The sequence below is a fragment of the Salmo salar genome, chromosome ssa14 (genome assembly GCF_905237065.1).
Source record: "Salmo salar chromosome ssa14, Ssal_v3.1, whole genome shotgun sequence".
Classification (NCBI taxonomy): domain Eukaryota; kingdom Metazoa; phylum Chordata; class Actinopteri; order Salmoniformes; family Salmonidae; genus Salmo; species Salmo salar.
In genome coordinates, this window is record NC_059455.1 from 45009881 (window position 1) to 45027614 (window position 17734).

Here is a 17734-nt window from a genome sequence, read left to right on the forward strand (position 1 = left end):
CTGCCATAGTTAAAACAGTCATCTGGGAACAAATACAAAACAGGGGACACAAAGTTGGCTTGAGTTGTCCCATTTCCTGGTAATAGCTTCATAGCTACTGATCCTGACAGATTAATGGCACTGAACTCTGAACAATGAGAAATACCTTGTCATAAAGTCTTAGAAAAAGATAATGGCCCACTGCCAAGAGATCCAGGGTTTGCTTCCCAAATGGCACCCTATACCCTATATAGTACACTACTACCTATGGGCTCTGGTCAAAAGTCGCGCACTATATAGGGAATAAGGTGCTATTTGGGACACTACACAGGGATTCAGGTTGCATGAAAGAGACTATGTCTCTCTCCAACTTTCATAGTTTGTCATGTTGCATGCGTTTCGGGAAAAGCAATATGCAAAGCCATTAATCAGTGTTGCTGAATGAAACCTTTACTTTGACACAGAGAGAAGCCTCAGTATAGGTTCACATACTGACCTGTATATTAAAGAACTGTCTAACACTCTTCCTGGCATCAGTGAAGCATCAAGTATGGCCTTGAATTCACAAGAATGTCTTGATTGACACTCCAAAGACATTGCTCAAAACAGAGTGAAATATGGACAAGTCACTAATATGAAGCTATTATTAATTAGAGTTTTAACCAGCCATTTATAAATAAGATGTATCAAACATGGGATAAAGCTAATATTTTGACTGTTATTGATGTACTATTTGGATTCTCCTACTGAAAATGTCAAGGCAGGGATGACCGATAACAGGAACACTTCCCTCATCCCTACAGAATGTTATTTTTATATTCGAGTCGTGCATCACACAATGTCAATAAACATTGTAAACCGCAGAAAAACAGGAATGTAGGTAAGCCTACTGTTTCCTGTTAGAATATTTTCACTATTTCACTAGAATCAATGCTATTTAACAGTACATAACAACCACTGTGTTTACTGTGTGAGTAAGATATATGTATATATCAAATCAAATTTTATTGGTCACATACACATGTTTAGCAGATGTTATTGCGGGTGTAGCAAAATGCTTGCTGCAAAGTTTCCTAAGAACTAGAAGCGAGGCAGCCCTCTGTCGGCGCCATCACATTTTTTCTATAGTATATATGAGTTGGGGGGGGCATGCATATGGCACTTAGATGTGCATCTCTCGTCAGGTTTAGACTTACCATTGTTTATGGAGCAGCACACTTGAAAAGCTTCCATCTTCTCTTCTGTCTGTGATGAATGTGGAGTAGGCCTAGAGCAGTTAAGCATGGGAGTGGGGGGAGGGGACAACAAGTATGGGCTTGGTAGTGCCTCAGGAAAATGTTGAACTCAGATTCTGTCTTAACGTGTGTAAGACAAGAGCTCTCATGTGGTTATCTATTGCAGGGTTTCCCAAACTCTGTCCTGGGGCTTCCCCTGGGTGCGTGTTTTGGTTTTTGCCCCCTAGCATTACACAGCTGATTCAAATAAACCAACTCATTATCAAGCTTCGATTACTTGAATCGCAAGATTAAGTTGCAAGATCAAATCCCCTAGCTGACAAGATAAAAATCTGTCCTGCCCCTGAACAAGGATGTTAACCCACTGTTCCTAGGCTGTCATTGAAAATAAGAATTTGTTCTTAACTGACTTGCCTAGTTAAATAAAGGTAAAATACATTTTAAAAAATCTATATGACTAGAAATACAAGAGCTCTTATGTGGTTATCTATATGACTAGAAATACAAGAGCTCTTATGTGGTTATCTATATGACTAGAAATACAAGCGCTCTTATGTGGTTATCTATATGACTAGAAATACAAGAGCTCTTACATGGTTATCTATATGACTAGAAATACAAGAGCTCTTATGTGGTTATCTATATGACTAGAAATACAAGAGCTCTTACATGGTTATCTATATGACTAGAAATACAAGAGCTCTTATGAGGTTATCTATATGACTAGAAATACAAGAGCTCTTACATGGTTATCTATATGACTAGAAATACAAGAGCTCTTACATGGTTATCTATATGACTAGAAATACAAGAGCTCTTATGTGGTTATCTATATGACTAGAAATACAAGAGCTCTTACATGGTTATCTATATGACTAGAAATACAAGAGCTCTTACATGGTTATCTATATGACTAGAAATACAAGAGCTCTTATGAGGTTATCTATATGACTAGAAATACAAGAGCTCTTACATGGTTATCTATAGCCAGATTAGGATTAGGTATTTTTTTCAAATACATTTTCAATGTGTCATAGCATGTTGAATTCCCTTGTACACTACCCCATCTAGTGGTGGATCTGAAAGCAAGGAACACCTCTTAACCTTGTGCGCAGATCAAATCAATCCTCTACCTACCTATTGAGTCTTGATACATCTCTCGTCAAGCCCTCTTGGGACAAGTTAAGTTATTTTTAGATGAAGGAGAGGAGAGGAAGTTAGATCATTGTGATCATGTTGCACCATGAGCGCTGGAGTACCACACACCCCCACAGCCCCAAGGGCGGTGGGGGTAGGGGAGAAGGCTCTGGGGACCCACAAAGCTGGTCCCATGTTTGCAAAGAGTTATGGGATATTAGGTCATCTTCAACCTAGCCTGGAGGCCGCCCCCATAGAATTAGGAATCAGAATAATAGAATGGACATGAACATTCTTATGATGGGATAAAGGGTCAGCCATTTTGATCAGGGAGTTGGTCAACCATTGTTTGCCAGAGCTGTGATAAGATATTGTGTAAAATAATGAATTTGAAGAATGTATCTGCACTGTATGTTTATTAGCTAGCTAGCCAGACAGTTTTAGAGGAATGATTCCATACATTCTTTGAATTAACTGTCAATATGCCAACATTCCATTCAAACAATGCAGTCATTCCAAAGTTGGCTGAAATCAGTAGATGATAAGACTGATATTGTATCATATAATAACACTCTCAGTTTACCAAATACCATAGAAAAGCATTGAATAACATATTCATAAATGGCAAAAATAGACAGTCAAAAAATAAATAATAAGGAATAATGTTTTGAAGTGTCTGTCCTATATCTAGGAGATATAAGAAAGCTCAGAAATATATATATATATATATATATAGAGTACCAGTCCAAAGTTTGGACACACCTACTCATTCAAAGGTTTTTCTTTATTTTTGCTATTTTCTACATTTTACAATAATAGCGAAGACATCAAAACTATGAAATAACACATATGGAATCACGTAGTAACCAAAAAAAGTGTTAAACAAGTCAAAATATATTTTATATTTGAGATTCTTCAAAGTAGCCACCCTTTGCCTTGTTGACAGCTTTGCACACTCTTAGAATTCTCTCAACCAGCTTCAGCTAGAATGCTTTTCCAACAGTCTTTAAGGAGTTCCTACATATGCTGAGCACTTTTTGGCTGCTTTTCCTTTATTCTCAGGTCCAACTAATCCCAAACCATCTCAAATTGGGTTGAGGTCAGGTGATTGTGGAGGCCAGGTCATCTGATGCAGCACTCCATCACTCTCCTTGGTCAAATAGCCCTTACACAGCCTTGAGGTGTGTTTTGGGTCATTGTCCTGTTAAAAAACAAATTATAGTCCCACTAAGAAGTGGTGTAAAAAGTACCCAATTGTCATACTTGACTTTAGACACCTTAATAAAAAGTTACTCAAGTAAAAGTGAAAGTCAGCCAGTAAAATAATGCTTGAGTAAAAGTCGAAAAGTATTTGGTTTGAAATATACTTTAGTATCAAAAGTAAAAGTATGAATCCTTGAAAAATCTTTATATTAATCTAATCAAATCAAAATGTATTTGTCACATTGTCACGGGAATGTTCGAATCCCAATGATAATAATTAACAATCAATAAGCCTTGACTAATCCCTAAGGTTTGTAAGACTATGGGTTAATAATAATTAGGCAAGGACTCAGCTTTCTGCAAAAGGTCTGTACAGTTTATTCAGAGAACGTTCTGAAGAACATTACACAAAGAAGTTCATTTTATTATCCCTCCCCGCTTACGCACATACCTCCACACAAACAGTAGATATCCTACGCACACCCATACACGAACAGTAGGTGAATAGTATCCCTCCCCGGACTTCTCACCACTGTTAATCACTACCCAGCGCTTGCCTGTTCCTTTCCCCCGAGATTAGGGGGACCTTGAAGGTTCCTCCCAAGCCTATTCAGGTCGGGTCACACACACACATGTCTACAGTTCCCTTAGGCCCACTAACACACACACACACACACACACACACACACACACACACACACACACACACACACACACACACACACACACACACACACACACACACACACACACACACACACACACATTTCTCTCCCTTCCGGGTCTCTACTAGACCTTATGGGACTTACGTTCAGTAATTGAATTATTCATTACACATGCTACATAACTACTAATTACTAACGTGACAGGGTCGGATTCTTTATTAATTTACCTTTATTATATAATTCTCTTATCACACATGCACCGACTAAAACAGGTGCAGACCTTACCATGAAATGCTTACTTACAAACCCTTAACCAACAATGCAGTAAAACAGAGTTAGGAAAATATTTACTAAATAAACTAAAGTAACACAATAAAATAACAATAACGAGGCTACAGTATATACAGGTGGTACAGGTACCGAGTCAAAGTGCTGGGGAAGTGGTTAGTCGAGGTAATTGAGGTAATATGTACATGTAGGTAGGGGTAAAGGGGCAAAGCAGATGGCAACATTTTCTTGTTTTTAAAATGTATGGAGAGCAAGGGTCCACACTCCAACATTCAGACATTATTTACAAAAGATGCATTTGTGTTTAGTGAGTCCGCCAGAGCCAGTAGGGATGACCATGTGTTCTCTTGATAAGTGCATGAATTTTACAATTTTCCTGCCCTGCTAAACATTCAAAATGTAACGAGTACAATTGATTGTCAGGGGAAAAGTATGGAGTAAAAAGTACAATATTTTCTTTAGGAATGTAGTGAAGTAAAAGTAAAAGTTGTCAAAAATATAAATAGTAAAGTAAAGTACAGGTTCCCCCCCAAAATACTTAAATAGTACTTTAATGTATTTTTACTTAAGTACTTCACACCACTGCCGCTAAGCGCAAACCAGATGGACTGGCGTATCGCTGCAGAATGCTGTGGTAGCCATGCTGGTTAAGTGTGCCTTAAATTCTAAATAAATCACTGACAGTGTCACAACCAAAGCACCCCCACACCATCACACCTCCATGCTTCACGTTGGGAACCACACATGCGGAGAGTATCCTACTCTGCGTCTCACAAAGACACGGCGGTTGGAACCAAAAATCTCAAATTTGGACTCATCAGAGCAAAGGACAGAATTCTACCGGTCTAATGTCCATTGCTTATGTTTCTTGGCCCAAGCAACTCTTCTTATTGGTGTCCTTTAGTAGTGGTTTATTTGCAGCAATTCGACCATGAAGTCCTGATTCACGCAGTCTCCTCTGAACAGTTGATATTGAAATGTGTCTGTTACTTGAGCTCTGTGAAGCATTTATTTTGGCAGGTAACTCTAATGAACTTATCCTCTACAGCAGAGGTAACTCTGGGTCTTCCTTTCCTGTCGTGGTCCTCATGAGAGCCAGTTTCATCATAGTGCTTGATGGTTTTTGCGACTGCACTTAAAGAAACTTTCAAAGTTCTTAAGATTTTCTGGATTAACTGACCTTCATGTCTTAAAGTAATGATGGACTGTCATTTCTCTTTGCTTATTTGAGCTGTTCTTGACATAATATGGACTTGGTCTTTTACCAAATAGGGCGATCTTCTGTATACCACCCCTACCGTGTCACAACACAACTGATTGGCTCAAACGCATTTGAGATTTTTGGTTCCAAACGCTGTCTTGGAGAGATGCAGAGTAGGCGAATGGATGATCTCCGCAAGTGTAGTTCCCAATGTGAAGCATAGAGGAGGAGGTGTGGGGGTGCTTTGCTGGTGACACTGTCTGTGATTTATTTAGAATTCAAGGCACACTTAACCAGCATGGCTACCACAGCATTCTGCAGCAATACACCATCCCATTTGGTTTGCACTTAGTACCACTATAATTTGTTTTTCAACAGAACAATTACCTAACACACCTCCAGGCTGTGTAAGTGCTATTTGACCAAGGAGAGTGATGGAGTGCTACATCAGATGTCCTGGCTTCCACAATCACCTGACCTCAACCCAATTGGATGGTTTGGAGGAGTTGGATCGCAGAGTGAAGAAAAAGCAGCCAACATGTGTTCAGCATATGTGGGAACTCCCTCAAGACTGTTGGAAAAGCATTCCAGGTGACGCTGGTTGAGAGAATGCCAAGCGTGTTCAAAGCTGTCATCAATGCAAACGGTGGCTACTTTTGAAGAATCTCAAATATAAAATATATTTTGATTTGTTTAACACTTTTTTTTTGTTACTACGTGATTCCATGTGTTATTTCGTAGTTTTGATGTCGTTACTATTATTCTACAATAAAGAAAATTGTTAAAATAAAGAAACCCCTGAATGAGTAGGTGTGTCCAAACTTTTGACTGGTACTGCATGTATGTGTGTGTATATATACAGTTGAAGTCGGAAGTTTACATACACTTCGGTTGGAGTCATTAACTCATTTTTCAACCACTCCACAAATTTCTTGTTAACAAACTATAGTTTTGGCAAGTCGGTTAGGACATCTACTTCGTGCATGACACAAGTAATTTTTCCAACAATTGTTTACAGACAGAGTATTTCACTTATAATTCACTGTATCACAAATCCAGTGGGTCAAAAGTTTACATACACTAAATTGACTGTGCCTTTAAACAGCTTAGAAAATTCCAGAAAATGCTTTAGAAGCTTCTGATAGGCTAATTGACATCAATTGAGTCAATTGGAGGTGTACCTGTGGATGTATTACAAGACCTACCTTCAAACTCAGTGCCTCTTTGCTTGACATCATGGGAAAATCAAAAGAAATCAGCCAAGACCTCAGAAATTTTTTTTAGACCTCCACAAGTCTGGCTCATCCTTGGGAGCAATTTCCAAATGCCTGAAGGTACCACTTTCATCTGTCCAAACAATAGTACGCAAGTATAAACACCATGGGACCACGCTGACACTGTGTTAACAACCCTCCAGATGAGCTTCAATGCCATACAACTCTCCTTCCGTGGCCTCCAACTGCTCTTAAATACAAGTAAACTAAATGCATGCTCTTCAACCGATCGCTGCCTGCACCTGCCCGCCCGTCCAGCATCACTACTCTGGATGGTTCTGACTTAGAATATGTGGACAACTACAAATACCTAGGTGTCTGGTTAGACTGTAAACTCTCCTTCCAGACTCACATTAAGCATCTCCAATCCTAAATTAAATCTAGAATCATCTTCCTATTTCACAACAAAGCATCCTTCACTCATGCTGACAAACATACCCTCATAAAACTGACCATCCTACCGATCCTCGACTTCGGCGACATCATTTACAAAATAGCCTCCAATACCCTACTCAATAAATTGGATGCGTCTATCACAGTGCCATCCGTTTTGTCACCAAAGCCCCATATACTACCCACCACTGCGACCTGTACGCTCTCGTTGGCTGGCCCTCGCTTCATACTCATCGCCAAACCCACTGGCTCCAGGTCATCTACAAGACCCTGCTAGGTAAAGTTCCCCCTTATCTCAGCTCGCTGGTCACCATAGCAGCACCCACCTGGAGCACGCGCTCCAGCAGGTATATCTCTCTGGTCACCCCCAAAGCCAATTCCTCCTTCGGCCGCCTCTCCTTCCAGTTCTCTGCTGCCAATGACTGGAACGAACTACAAAAATCTCTAAAACTGGAAACACTTATCTCCCTCACTAGCTTTAAGCACCAGCTGTCAGAGCAGCTCACAGATTACTGCACCTGTACATAGCCCATCTATAATTTAGCCCAAACAACTACCACTTCCCCTACTGTATTTATTTATTGATTTTGCTCCTTTGCACCCCATTATTTTTATTTCTACTTTGCACTTTCTTCCACTGCAAATCTACCATTCCAGTGTTTTACTTGCTATATTGTATTTACTTCGCCACCATGGCCTTTTTGCCTTTACCTCCCTTATCTCACCTCATTTGCTCACATTGTATACAGACTTATTTTTCTACTGTATTATTGACTGTATGTTTGTTTTACTCCATGTGTAACTCTGTGTTGTTGTATGTGTCAAACTGCTTTGCTTTATCTTGGCCAGGTCGCAATTGTAAATGAGAACTTGTTCTCAACTTGCCTACCTGGTTAAATAAAGGTGAAATAAATAAATAAATACTGCTCAGGATGGAGACGAGTTCAGGCTCCTAGAGATGAACGTACTTTGGTGGGAAAAGTGCAAATCAATCCCAGAACAACAGCAAAGGACCTTGTGAAGATGCTGGAGGAAACAGGTACAAAAGTATCTACATCCACAGTAAAAATGAGTCCTATATCAACATAACCTGAATGGATGCTCAGCAAGGAAGAAGCCACTGCTCCAAAAATGCCATTAAAAAAGCCAGACTACGGTTTGCAACTGCACGTGGAGACAAAGATCGTACTTTTTGAAGAAATGTCCTCTGGTCTGATGAAACAAAAATAGAACTGCTTGGCCATAATGACCATCATTATGTTTGGAGGAAAAAGGGGGAGGCTTGCAAGCCGAAGAACACCATCCCAACCGTGAAGCACGGGGGTGGCAGCATCATGTTGTGGGGGTGCTTTGCTGCAGGAGGGACTGGTGCGCTTCACAAAATAGATGGCAACATGAGGAAGGAAAATCAGTCAGGATGTTAAAGCTTGGTCACAAATGGGTCTTCCAAATGGACAATGACCCCAAGCATATTTCCAAAGTTGTGGCAAAATGGCTTAAGGACAACAAAGTCAAGGTATTGGAGTGGCCATCACAAAGCCCTGACCTCAATCCTATAGAAAATGTGTGGGCAGAACTGAAAAAGCATGTGCGAGTAAGGAGGCCTACAAACCTGACTCAGTTACACCAGCTCTGTCAGGAGGAATGGGCCAAAATTCACCCAACTTACTGTGGGAAGCTTGTGGAAGGTTACCCGAAACATTTGACCCACGTTAAAGTCAATGCTACCAAATACTAATTGAGTGTATGTAAACTTCTGACCCACTGGGAACGTGATGAAAAAAATAACAGCTGAAATAAATCACTCTCTACTATTATTCTGACATTTCACATTCTTAAAATAAAGTGGTGATCCTAACTTACCTAAGACAGAGAACTTTTACTAGGATTAAATGTTAGGAATTGTGAAAAACTGATTTTAAATATATTTGACTAAGGTGTACGTAAACTTCCGACTTCAACTGTGTGTATGTATGTATGTATGTATGTATGTTACTGCTTGACTAAAACAATCTTGGTTTACCAACAATCAACCACTCTACTAATTGAGGTCAGCCCTAGTAGAATACCAGAAAATTAGCTTTAAAAATTCAAAATTCTCTCAGCCTCATTGCAAAATGTGTACAATAGCATAAGTTATAACACTAGAAATGTTTCTCTCTGCCCCATGGCAATATGCGTAGAATAGCTGGAAATTAGCTTAAAAACAGCAACATTTTCTCTCAACTTACAATTCTACACATTTTGCCGTAAGCCATTTTTTTTTATCTCTCCTGGAGTTGATGGCCTTAGCCAAGGGGTAGATCTCCTATTAGCTTGGTTACAAATTCATTAAGCTACTTTGGATGGTGCTCTCTCTGAAAATAACACTTTGAATTGCTGCTAATGATAGATAAATCATACGTTAATATTGAAGATATTGATTATGTTCTACGTTTCCATTAGAAATTCTACTGGTGATCGATATTGAGCGATTTCGTCTACTTCTGCGAAATTAGTTTCTTTCTGCCCACACGTATTTTGCGTGGTGGATTGTGGGTGTGAGCAAAGAAGGAAAATGGCGGACTTGGCAAATGAAGGTGAGCAGTGGTCGTGTGAGGAATCGAAACCGTTGGATTATTTACGTTACGTTTTAAGTATAGTTAAATTACTGTGTGCTAAAAGTTGTGCTTCGCAGCTTTTCAGGAGAACAGTTGAATGAAAAAAAATGTCAACTCCGGTTGCATAGAAAAGAAAACGTTAGCTTTCAGAGCAAGCGTCTCATTTTAGGCGGGGATGGGACGCTGGCTAACGTTAGCTAGGTAATCAGAAATGATGGTACTATTAACTACGTGTTAGTAAGGGGTGTGTGTGTATATATAATCAACTAGTAATGTACGTTAATGCATGTTTGCTACCTACTTAGCTATGTGGGTTGCTTATTTGTGGTTGTCACATCTAACGTTACTTTAACTAGCTAACAATTTAATCAGCTAGCCAACGTTAGCCGGCGAAATGACTCTACTCCTTGGCGGGGGCTATGGCTAACTTTAGCAGGAGTGTTATTTGTGAAGGACAGTTAGCTAGCCAGTAAAACCCTGAATTCTTGAAAGGTTAGCCAACTATCTGTCAAAACCCCACTTGCCAGCGAGATGGTTAGCAATTTTAATGAATGTTGGACATTCGGAACTGGAGAGGACTAGGTAGCTAGTACAATAACTAACACGTCTGCTGGGGGAGCCTATTCTTACGTCAAATCCAGTTCGCTAGTTAGCGATGCGTTGTAGCTTGTAAATTCACTGACTTGTCTGTGACTGTATTTGTATTAGTTAGCCTATATGATGTAACTAGCTTACTAAGTTGTCTTGATGTATCTGATTGGGAGCTAGGCTAGTGGCTATGTCGTGGTAGGAACGTTAAAGCGGCTGCACAGAAGGTATGGAGACTAGTTAAAGATGCACTATGCAGAAATCGTTCCGCCATTTCCCGCTTGCAAAAATTGTAATAGTTCGCCTAATTTAAGTTTGTGACAAAACAAGCAAGTGTAGAGAATCATTGTACCATCTAAACTTCTGTTAAGTATTTTACATAGCCCAAAAAATATAGTATTTTCAAAAGTTTGAAGCTGGTGTAAACCGAAAAGTAAAATATGCAATAATATACTTAACTGGAAGCATAGAAATAATGCACATAGAAGCTTTCAATTAGAATGATGGATCTATAGCACACATTGCTATGTGAATTTGGTTGTCGCCCAAAAAGTTACATATTGTAGCTTTAACTGAAGTGTTTTTTTGTTTGCTTTTCTGTGATGGCAGCCTCCCGAAATCAACACCCGACGTTCCAATAAAAAAATAATTGATACAGTGCCTTCGGAAAGATGTAGCTGCAGGTTGTCCTCTAGCCAGTGAGGTAGCTGCAGGTTGTCCTCTAGCCAGTGAGGTAGCTGCAAGTTGTCCTCTAGCCAGTGAGGTAGCTGCAGGTTGTCCTCTAGCCAGTGAGGTAGCTGCAGGTTGTCCTCTAGCCAGTGAGGTAGCTGCAGGTTGTCCTCTAGCCAGTGAGGTAGCTGCAGGTTGTCCTCTAGCCAGTGAGGTAGCTGCAGGTTGTCCTCTAGCCAGTGAGGTAGCTGCAGGTTGTCCTCTAGCCAGTGAGGTAGCTGCAGGTTGTCCTCTAGCCAGTGAGGTAGCTGCAGGTTGTCCTCTAGCCAGTGAGGTAGCTGCAGGTTGTCCTCTAGCCAGTGAGGTAGCTGCAGGTTGTCCTCTAGCCAGTGAGGTAGCTGCAGGTTGTCCTCTAGCCAGTGAGGTAGCTGCAGGTTGTCCTCTAGCCAGTGAGGTAGCTGCAGGTTGTCCTCTAGCCAGTGAGGTAGCTGCAGGTTGTCCTCTAGCCAGTGAGGTAGCTGCAGGTTGTCCTCTAGCCAGTGAGGTAGCTGCAGGTTGTCCTCTAGCCAGTGAGGTAGCTGCAGGTTGTCCTCTAGCCAGTGAGGTAGCTGCAGGTTGTCCTCTAGCCACAAGGGTAGCTGCAGGTTGTCCTCTAGCCAGTGAGGTAGCTGCAGGTTGTCCTCTAACCAGTGAGGTAGCTGCAGGTTGTCCTCTAACCAGTGAGGTAGCTGCAGGTTGTCCTCTACCCAGTGAGGTAGCTGCAGGTTGTCCTCGACCCAGTGAGGTAGCTGCAGGTTGTCCTCTACCCAGTGAGGTAGCTGCAGGTTGTCCTCTACCCAGTGAGGTAGCTGCAGGTTGTCCTCGACCCAGTGAGGTAGCTGCAGGTTGTCCTCTACCCAGTGAGGTAGCTGCAGGTTGTCCTCTACCCAGTGAGGTAGCTGCAGGTTGTCCTCTACCCAGTGAGGTAGCTGCAGGTTGTCCACTACCCAGTGAGGTAGCTGCAGGTTGTCCTCTACCCAGTGAGGTAAGAAAACATCTCCAGTTTCCAAGTGGTTTTTGAGTTGTGGTAGTTTCAGCAGCGCATATCTCCTTCTTAATTGATGAGTGATTTATTGCTACATGTCAAAACAACAGGGTATTTGGTGCTTGTGCAGTTTGAGGTGCTTGTTTAAAGAAAGTAGAATGATTACTATTGTTGCACATGTACAGTGTCTTCAAAGTATTCATACCCCTTGACTTATTCCACATTTTGTTGTTACAGCTTGAATTCAAAATGGATAGATTTTTTTCCCCCCAGCCCATCACTAATGACAAAGTGAAAAAATGTTTTTATAAATGTTTGCAAATGTATTGAAATACAGAAATCTAATGTACATAAGTATTCACTTCACACCCGAGTCAATATTTTATAGTAGTACTTTTGACGGCGATTACAGCTTTGAGTCATCTTGGGTATGTCTATCAGCTTTACACATCTGGATTTGGGGATATTCTCCCATTCTTCTCAAGCTCTGTTAAGTTAGATGGGGGAGCAGCAGTGAACAGAAATCTTAGTCTTTTGGCAGATTTTCAATGGTATTCAAGTCTGGGCTTTGTTTGGGCCACTCAAGGACTTTCACATTCTTGTTCTGAAGCCATTCCAGCATTACTTTGGCTGTATGCTTGGGGTCTTTGTCCTGTTGGAACGTAAATCTTCGCCCCAGTCTAAAGTCGATTGGACTCTGAAGCAGATTCTCAAGGATTTTCCTGTATTTGGCTCCATTCATTGTTCCTTCTATCCTTACCAGTCTCCCAGTCCCTGCAGCTGAATAGCATAATGCTGCTGCCATCGCCATGCTTCACTGTAGGGATGGGTGATGAGCTGTGCCTGTGTTTTCTCCAGACATAGGGCTTTGCATTCAGGCCAAAGAGTAAAATATGTCTCATCAGACCAAATAATATTTTGCCTTATGCTTGTAGTCTTTCACGTGCCTTTTTGCAAACTCCAGACATTTTCTCAGGAGTGGATTCCATTGGGCCACTTTACGATAATGCCCATATTGAAGTGCTGTAAAGACTGTTGTCCTTCTGGCAGGTTCTCCCATCTCATCTAAAGAACTGTCAGTGGTTATTAGGTTCTTGGTCACCTCACTGACAAGGTCCTTCTTGCCCGGTTGATCAGTTTGGTCGGACGGTCAGTTCTAGGCAGAGTCTGGAGAATTCCATATTTTTTTTTCTTCAATTTCCCAATGATGGAGACCACTGTGCTCTTGGAAACTTTGAACATTCTAGAAATAGTTTCCCCAGATATATGCCTCATCACAACTCTTATCTCTGAGATCGACAGACATTTCCTTGGACTTCATGATATAGTTTCTTCTCTGACATGCACTGTCAACTGTGGGACCTTATATAGACAGGTGTGTTTCTTTTTAAATCATGTCCAAACAATTGAATTGGCCACAGGTAGACTCCAATGAAGTTGTAGTGATGTCTCAAGGATGATCAAAGGAAATTGGATGTACCTGAGCTCAATTTAGTGTCATAGCAAAGGGGTGTGAATACTTATGTAAATGACATATTTCTGTATTTTATTTAATACATTTGCAAAAATGTCTAAAAACGTGTTTTCACTTTGCCATTATGGGGTGTTATGTGTAGCTGGGTGAGAAATAAATGTAATCAATTTTGAGTTTAGGCTGTAATGCAACTATGTGGAATAAGTCAAGGTGTATGAATACTTTCTGAATGCACTGTATGTGTGGATAGTACACTTATGTTTTCAATATCAAAAACTGTTTCTGCATATTGGTATTGATTTGGACACTTTAAAACTGTGTTTTGACATTGGGGCTATTTATCAAAATGTCTGGTCAACAAGAAGCACCGGCGGTATCATTTTAAGGTTTAAGAATATACATTTAATCAGGTAAAAACTGCTTAATGAGTCCAAAAACATGATGTCTGATTTTATTTTTATGATACCCCAGAAATCACCAAATCTGGTTTGCCCTGCTTGGTCATGTTGTGTGTGTAACTGTCGTACACCACAAATGTTTGTCACTTATGACAACAGTTGTTTCAGTCAAGCTAAAAATATTGTGAGAGTTGAGCTGCATCATATACTTGTGTTTATTTACAAAGCAGGACAGTTCTCTCTCCGACCCTGGCCTGTAGAGGAGCTAGTTGTCCTGTCGGCTTCAGTTAGGTCATGAGTTTTGATGGTCCAAATCCAATGCTCTTGTCCATACATGTAGACTACTTGAGCCACTCATAGGATAGATAGACTATAAATAGCTAGCTAAAGGATATACAGTGCCTTCGGAAAGTATTCAGACCCCTTGACTTTTTCGTTACAGCCTTATTCTAAAATGGATCAAATAAAAATCCTCATCAATCTACACACTGTACCCCATAATGACAAAGTGAACACAGGTTTTTAGAAAATTTTGCGACTGTATTAAACATAAAACACAGAAATACCATATTTACTGTAGTATTCAGACCCTTTGCTTTGAGACTCAAAATTGAGCTCAGGTGCATCCTGTTTCCATTGATTATCCTTGATGTTTCTACAACTTGATTGAAGTCCACCTGTGGTAAATTCAATTGATTGGACTTGATTTGGAAAGGCACACACCTGTCTATATAAGGTCCCAAAGTTGACAATGCATGTTAGAGTAAAAACTAAGCCATGAGGTTGAAGGAATTGTCTGTAGAGTTCCAAGACAGGATTGTGTCGAGGCACAGATCTGGGGTAGGATACCAAAACATTTCTGCAGCATTGAAGGTCCCCAAGAATACAGTGGCCTCCATCATTCTTAAATGGATCAAGTTTGTAACCACCAAGACTCTTCCTAGAGCTGGCCGCCTGGCCAAACTGAGCAATCGGGGGAGAAGGGCCTTAGTCAGGGAGGTGACCAAGAACCCGATGGTCACCCTGACAGAGCTCTAGAGTTCCTCTGTGGAGATGGGAGAACCTTCCAGAAGGACAACCATCTCTGCAGCACTCCACCAATCAGGCCTTTATGTTTGAGGGGGCCAGACAGAAGCCACTCCTCAGTAAAAGGCACATGACAACCCGCTTGGAGTTTACCAAAAGGCACCTAACGACTCTGACCATGAGAAACAAGATTCTCTGGTCTGATGAAACCAAAAGGGAAATCTTTGGCCTGAATGCCAAGCGTCACTTCTGGAGGAAACCAGGCACCATCCCTACAGTGATGCATGGTGGTGGCAGCGTCATGCTGTGGGGATGTTTTTCAGCGGCAGGGACTGGGAGACTAGTTAGGATCGACGCAAAGTACAGAGATATCCTCGATGGAAACCTGCTCCAGAGCGCTCAGGACCTCAGACTGGGACAAAGGTTCACCTTCCAACAGAACAACGACCCTAAGCACAGCCAAGACAACGCAGGAGTGGCTTCGAGACAAGTTTCTGAATGTCCTTGAGAGGCCCAGCCAGAGCCCGGACTTAAACCCGATCGAACATCTCTGGAGAGACCTGAAAATAGCTGTGCAGCAATGCTCCCCATTGAACCTGACAGAACTTGAGAGGATCTGCAGAGAAGAAAGGGAGAAACTCCCCAAATACAGGTGTGCCAAGCGTGTAGCGTCATACCCGAGACGACTTGAGGCTGTAATCGCTGAATCCTTACATAAATGTGGTTGTTTTAAAAAATATATATAAATTAGCAAAAAATCCTGTTTTTGCTTTGTCATTATGGGGTATTGTGTGCAGATTGATGAGGGGAAAACATTTAAATGTTTAGAATAATTCTGTAACAAAATGTGGAAAAAGTCCAAGGGTATGAATACTTTCCGAAGGCAATGTAAATAGCTTTTGTTTGATGCATCACAGCATGACGCTGCCACCACCATGCATCACTGTAGGGATGGTGCCTGGTTTCCTCCAGAAGTGACGCTTGGCATTCAGGCCAAAGATTTCCCTCTTGGTTTCATCAGAACAGAGAATCTTGTTTCTCATGGTCAGAGTCGTTAGGTGCCTTTTGGTAAACTCCAAGCGGGTTGTCATGTGCCTTTTACTGAGGAGTGGCTTCTGTCTGGCCCCTTCTACCATAAATGCCTGATTGGTGGAGTGCTGCAGAGATGGTTGTCCTTCTGGAAGGTTCTCTCTCCCATCTCCACAGAGGAACTCTAGAGCTCTGTCAGGGTGACCATATAAAAGGGTGTCCTTTTATAAAAGCTTGATTTGCTTTAGATGCAGGTTTTAATATTTAATTAATGTCTCTTATCTCTTCAAGGCTCTGGTTGTTTTCTGGTGACTGAACTAATCAGTGTTGTGTGCCACTTGTTTTAAATGGACTAAATTATTATAATGCAAGTTGTTTATTCTCAGGCTTTGCATCATGAATGTTTGGCATCTATTCAGAAGTGTCTGAACTGAGTGGTGAGCGTTGCTATGCTTTGTGGGTATAACTAGTTTAGCGGAAAGTTGGAAGAAGGAGAAAATAATGTCTAAATCCATGTTGGGTTTTTGTTTTGTTGGCAGAAATACTCACCAGGTATATGGTTTAGCCTAGGCTTAGCTAAATGCAGTATTCCTGAATTTCCATAAGTGTCACTGAGTATCTTTGTAGAATTAGAAACGCATTCCTGTGTTTTAAACAGAGAGAATCAAGTGTGCCAGACATGGGTTGCTCAGATCTAGGCCTTCTAGCTTTTTGCAAAAAAAAAAAACCATTACGGCAGAACTTGTCAACTCAAGACTGCTGCAGGGTGTTCGTTCACGACGCTTGTTTATTTTAATACTTTTTTTTACGATCACCGTGACAAGTGTTGAAACAAACAACCGATTGACAGGCTGTGGTGTCTTTTTTAAATATTTTTTATATTAGGCGTACACTTCACACAAGTCACTGAAGCATACTCTTCTTCTGTATGATGAAAGATGCTTTCCTTCTTCTTTTGAAACAGAGAAACCTGCCATAGTGCCACCAATGTTTGTGTTCCAAAAAGATAAAGCACCGAAGGTAAGTCACATCGTGTTGTTTCTTCCATCCTGACATTCATTGACATGAGTGGGTCTTTATGGAAATTCACTGTAAAGCTTCCATCATTTGATTCAGTAGTTGTTGTTTTTTAGACTGAGAAACACAGTAGATTCAGTACTGCTTTCTATTACAGCAGGCAGCTGATGGATCCAGTGGAGAAGATGGAGAAGGTAAGACTACATCTGCATATCAGATTTGGCCAAAAAAATGTAGACCCTTTTCTAATATTTTCCATCTAATCTTAAAATTGATGTCCGTTTTTATAAATCTTGTAATTCGTTTACCAGGAGGGGTGTTGTATTTCCAAAGCTGGAGCCCAGCTGGGGCTTTTTAAACTGGCATGTTCTTTATCGACCCTGTATGCTGATTGGCTGAAATCCTGATTGGCTGAAATCCGTGTTATCAGAACGTATACCACGCGTATGACACAATTATTTTTACTGTTCTAATTACATTGGTAACCAGTTTATAATAGCGACAAGGCACCTCGCGGAGGTTTGTGGTGTATGG

The 17734-nt window shown here is 41.0% G+C and overlaps 1 protein-coding gene across 18 annotated transcripts in view; it reads left to right on the top strand.

The window, feature by feature from the left end:
• The first annotated feature begins 9709 nt into the window (after positions 1 to 9709).
• LOC106569622 (ran-binding protein 3) overlaps positions 9710 to 17734 on the top strand; it is a 33664-nt gene continuing 25639 nt past the window's right edge. For 2 of the 18 annotated variants that reach the window (XM_014141176.2, XM_045694455.1), the window contains exons 1-3: positions 9711 to 9954; positions 17148 to 17203; positions 17358 to 17394. In XM_014141176.2, coding sequence (XP_013996651.1) covers positions 9933 to 9954; positions 17148 to 17203; positions 17358 to 17394 — 115 coding nt within the window. In that variant the 5' untranslated portion in view covers positions 9711 to 9932. The other 16 variants (XM_014141169.2, XM_014141174.2, XM_045694450.1 and 13 more) reach the window with 12 other exon arrangements.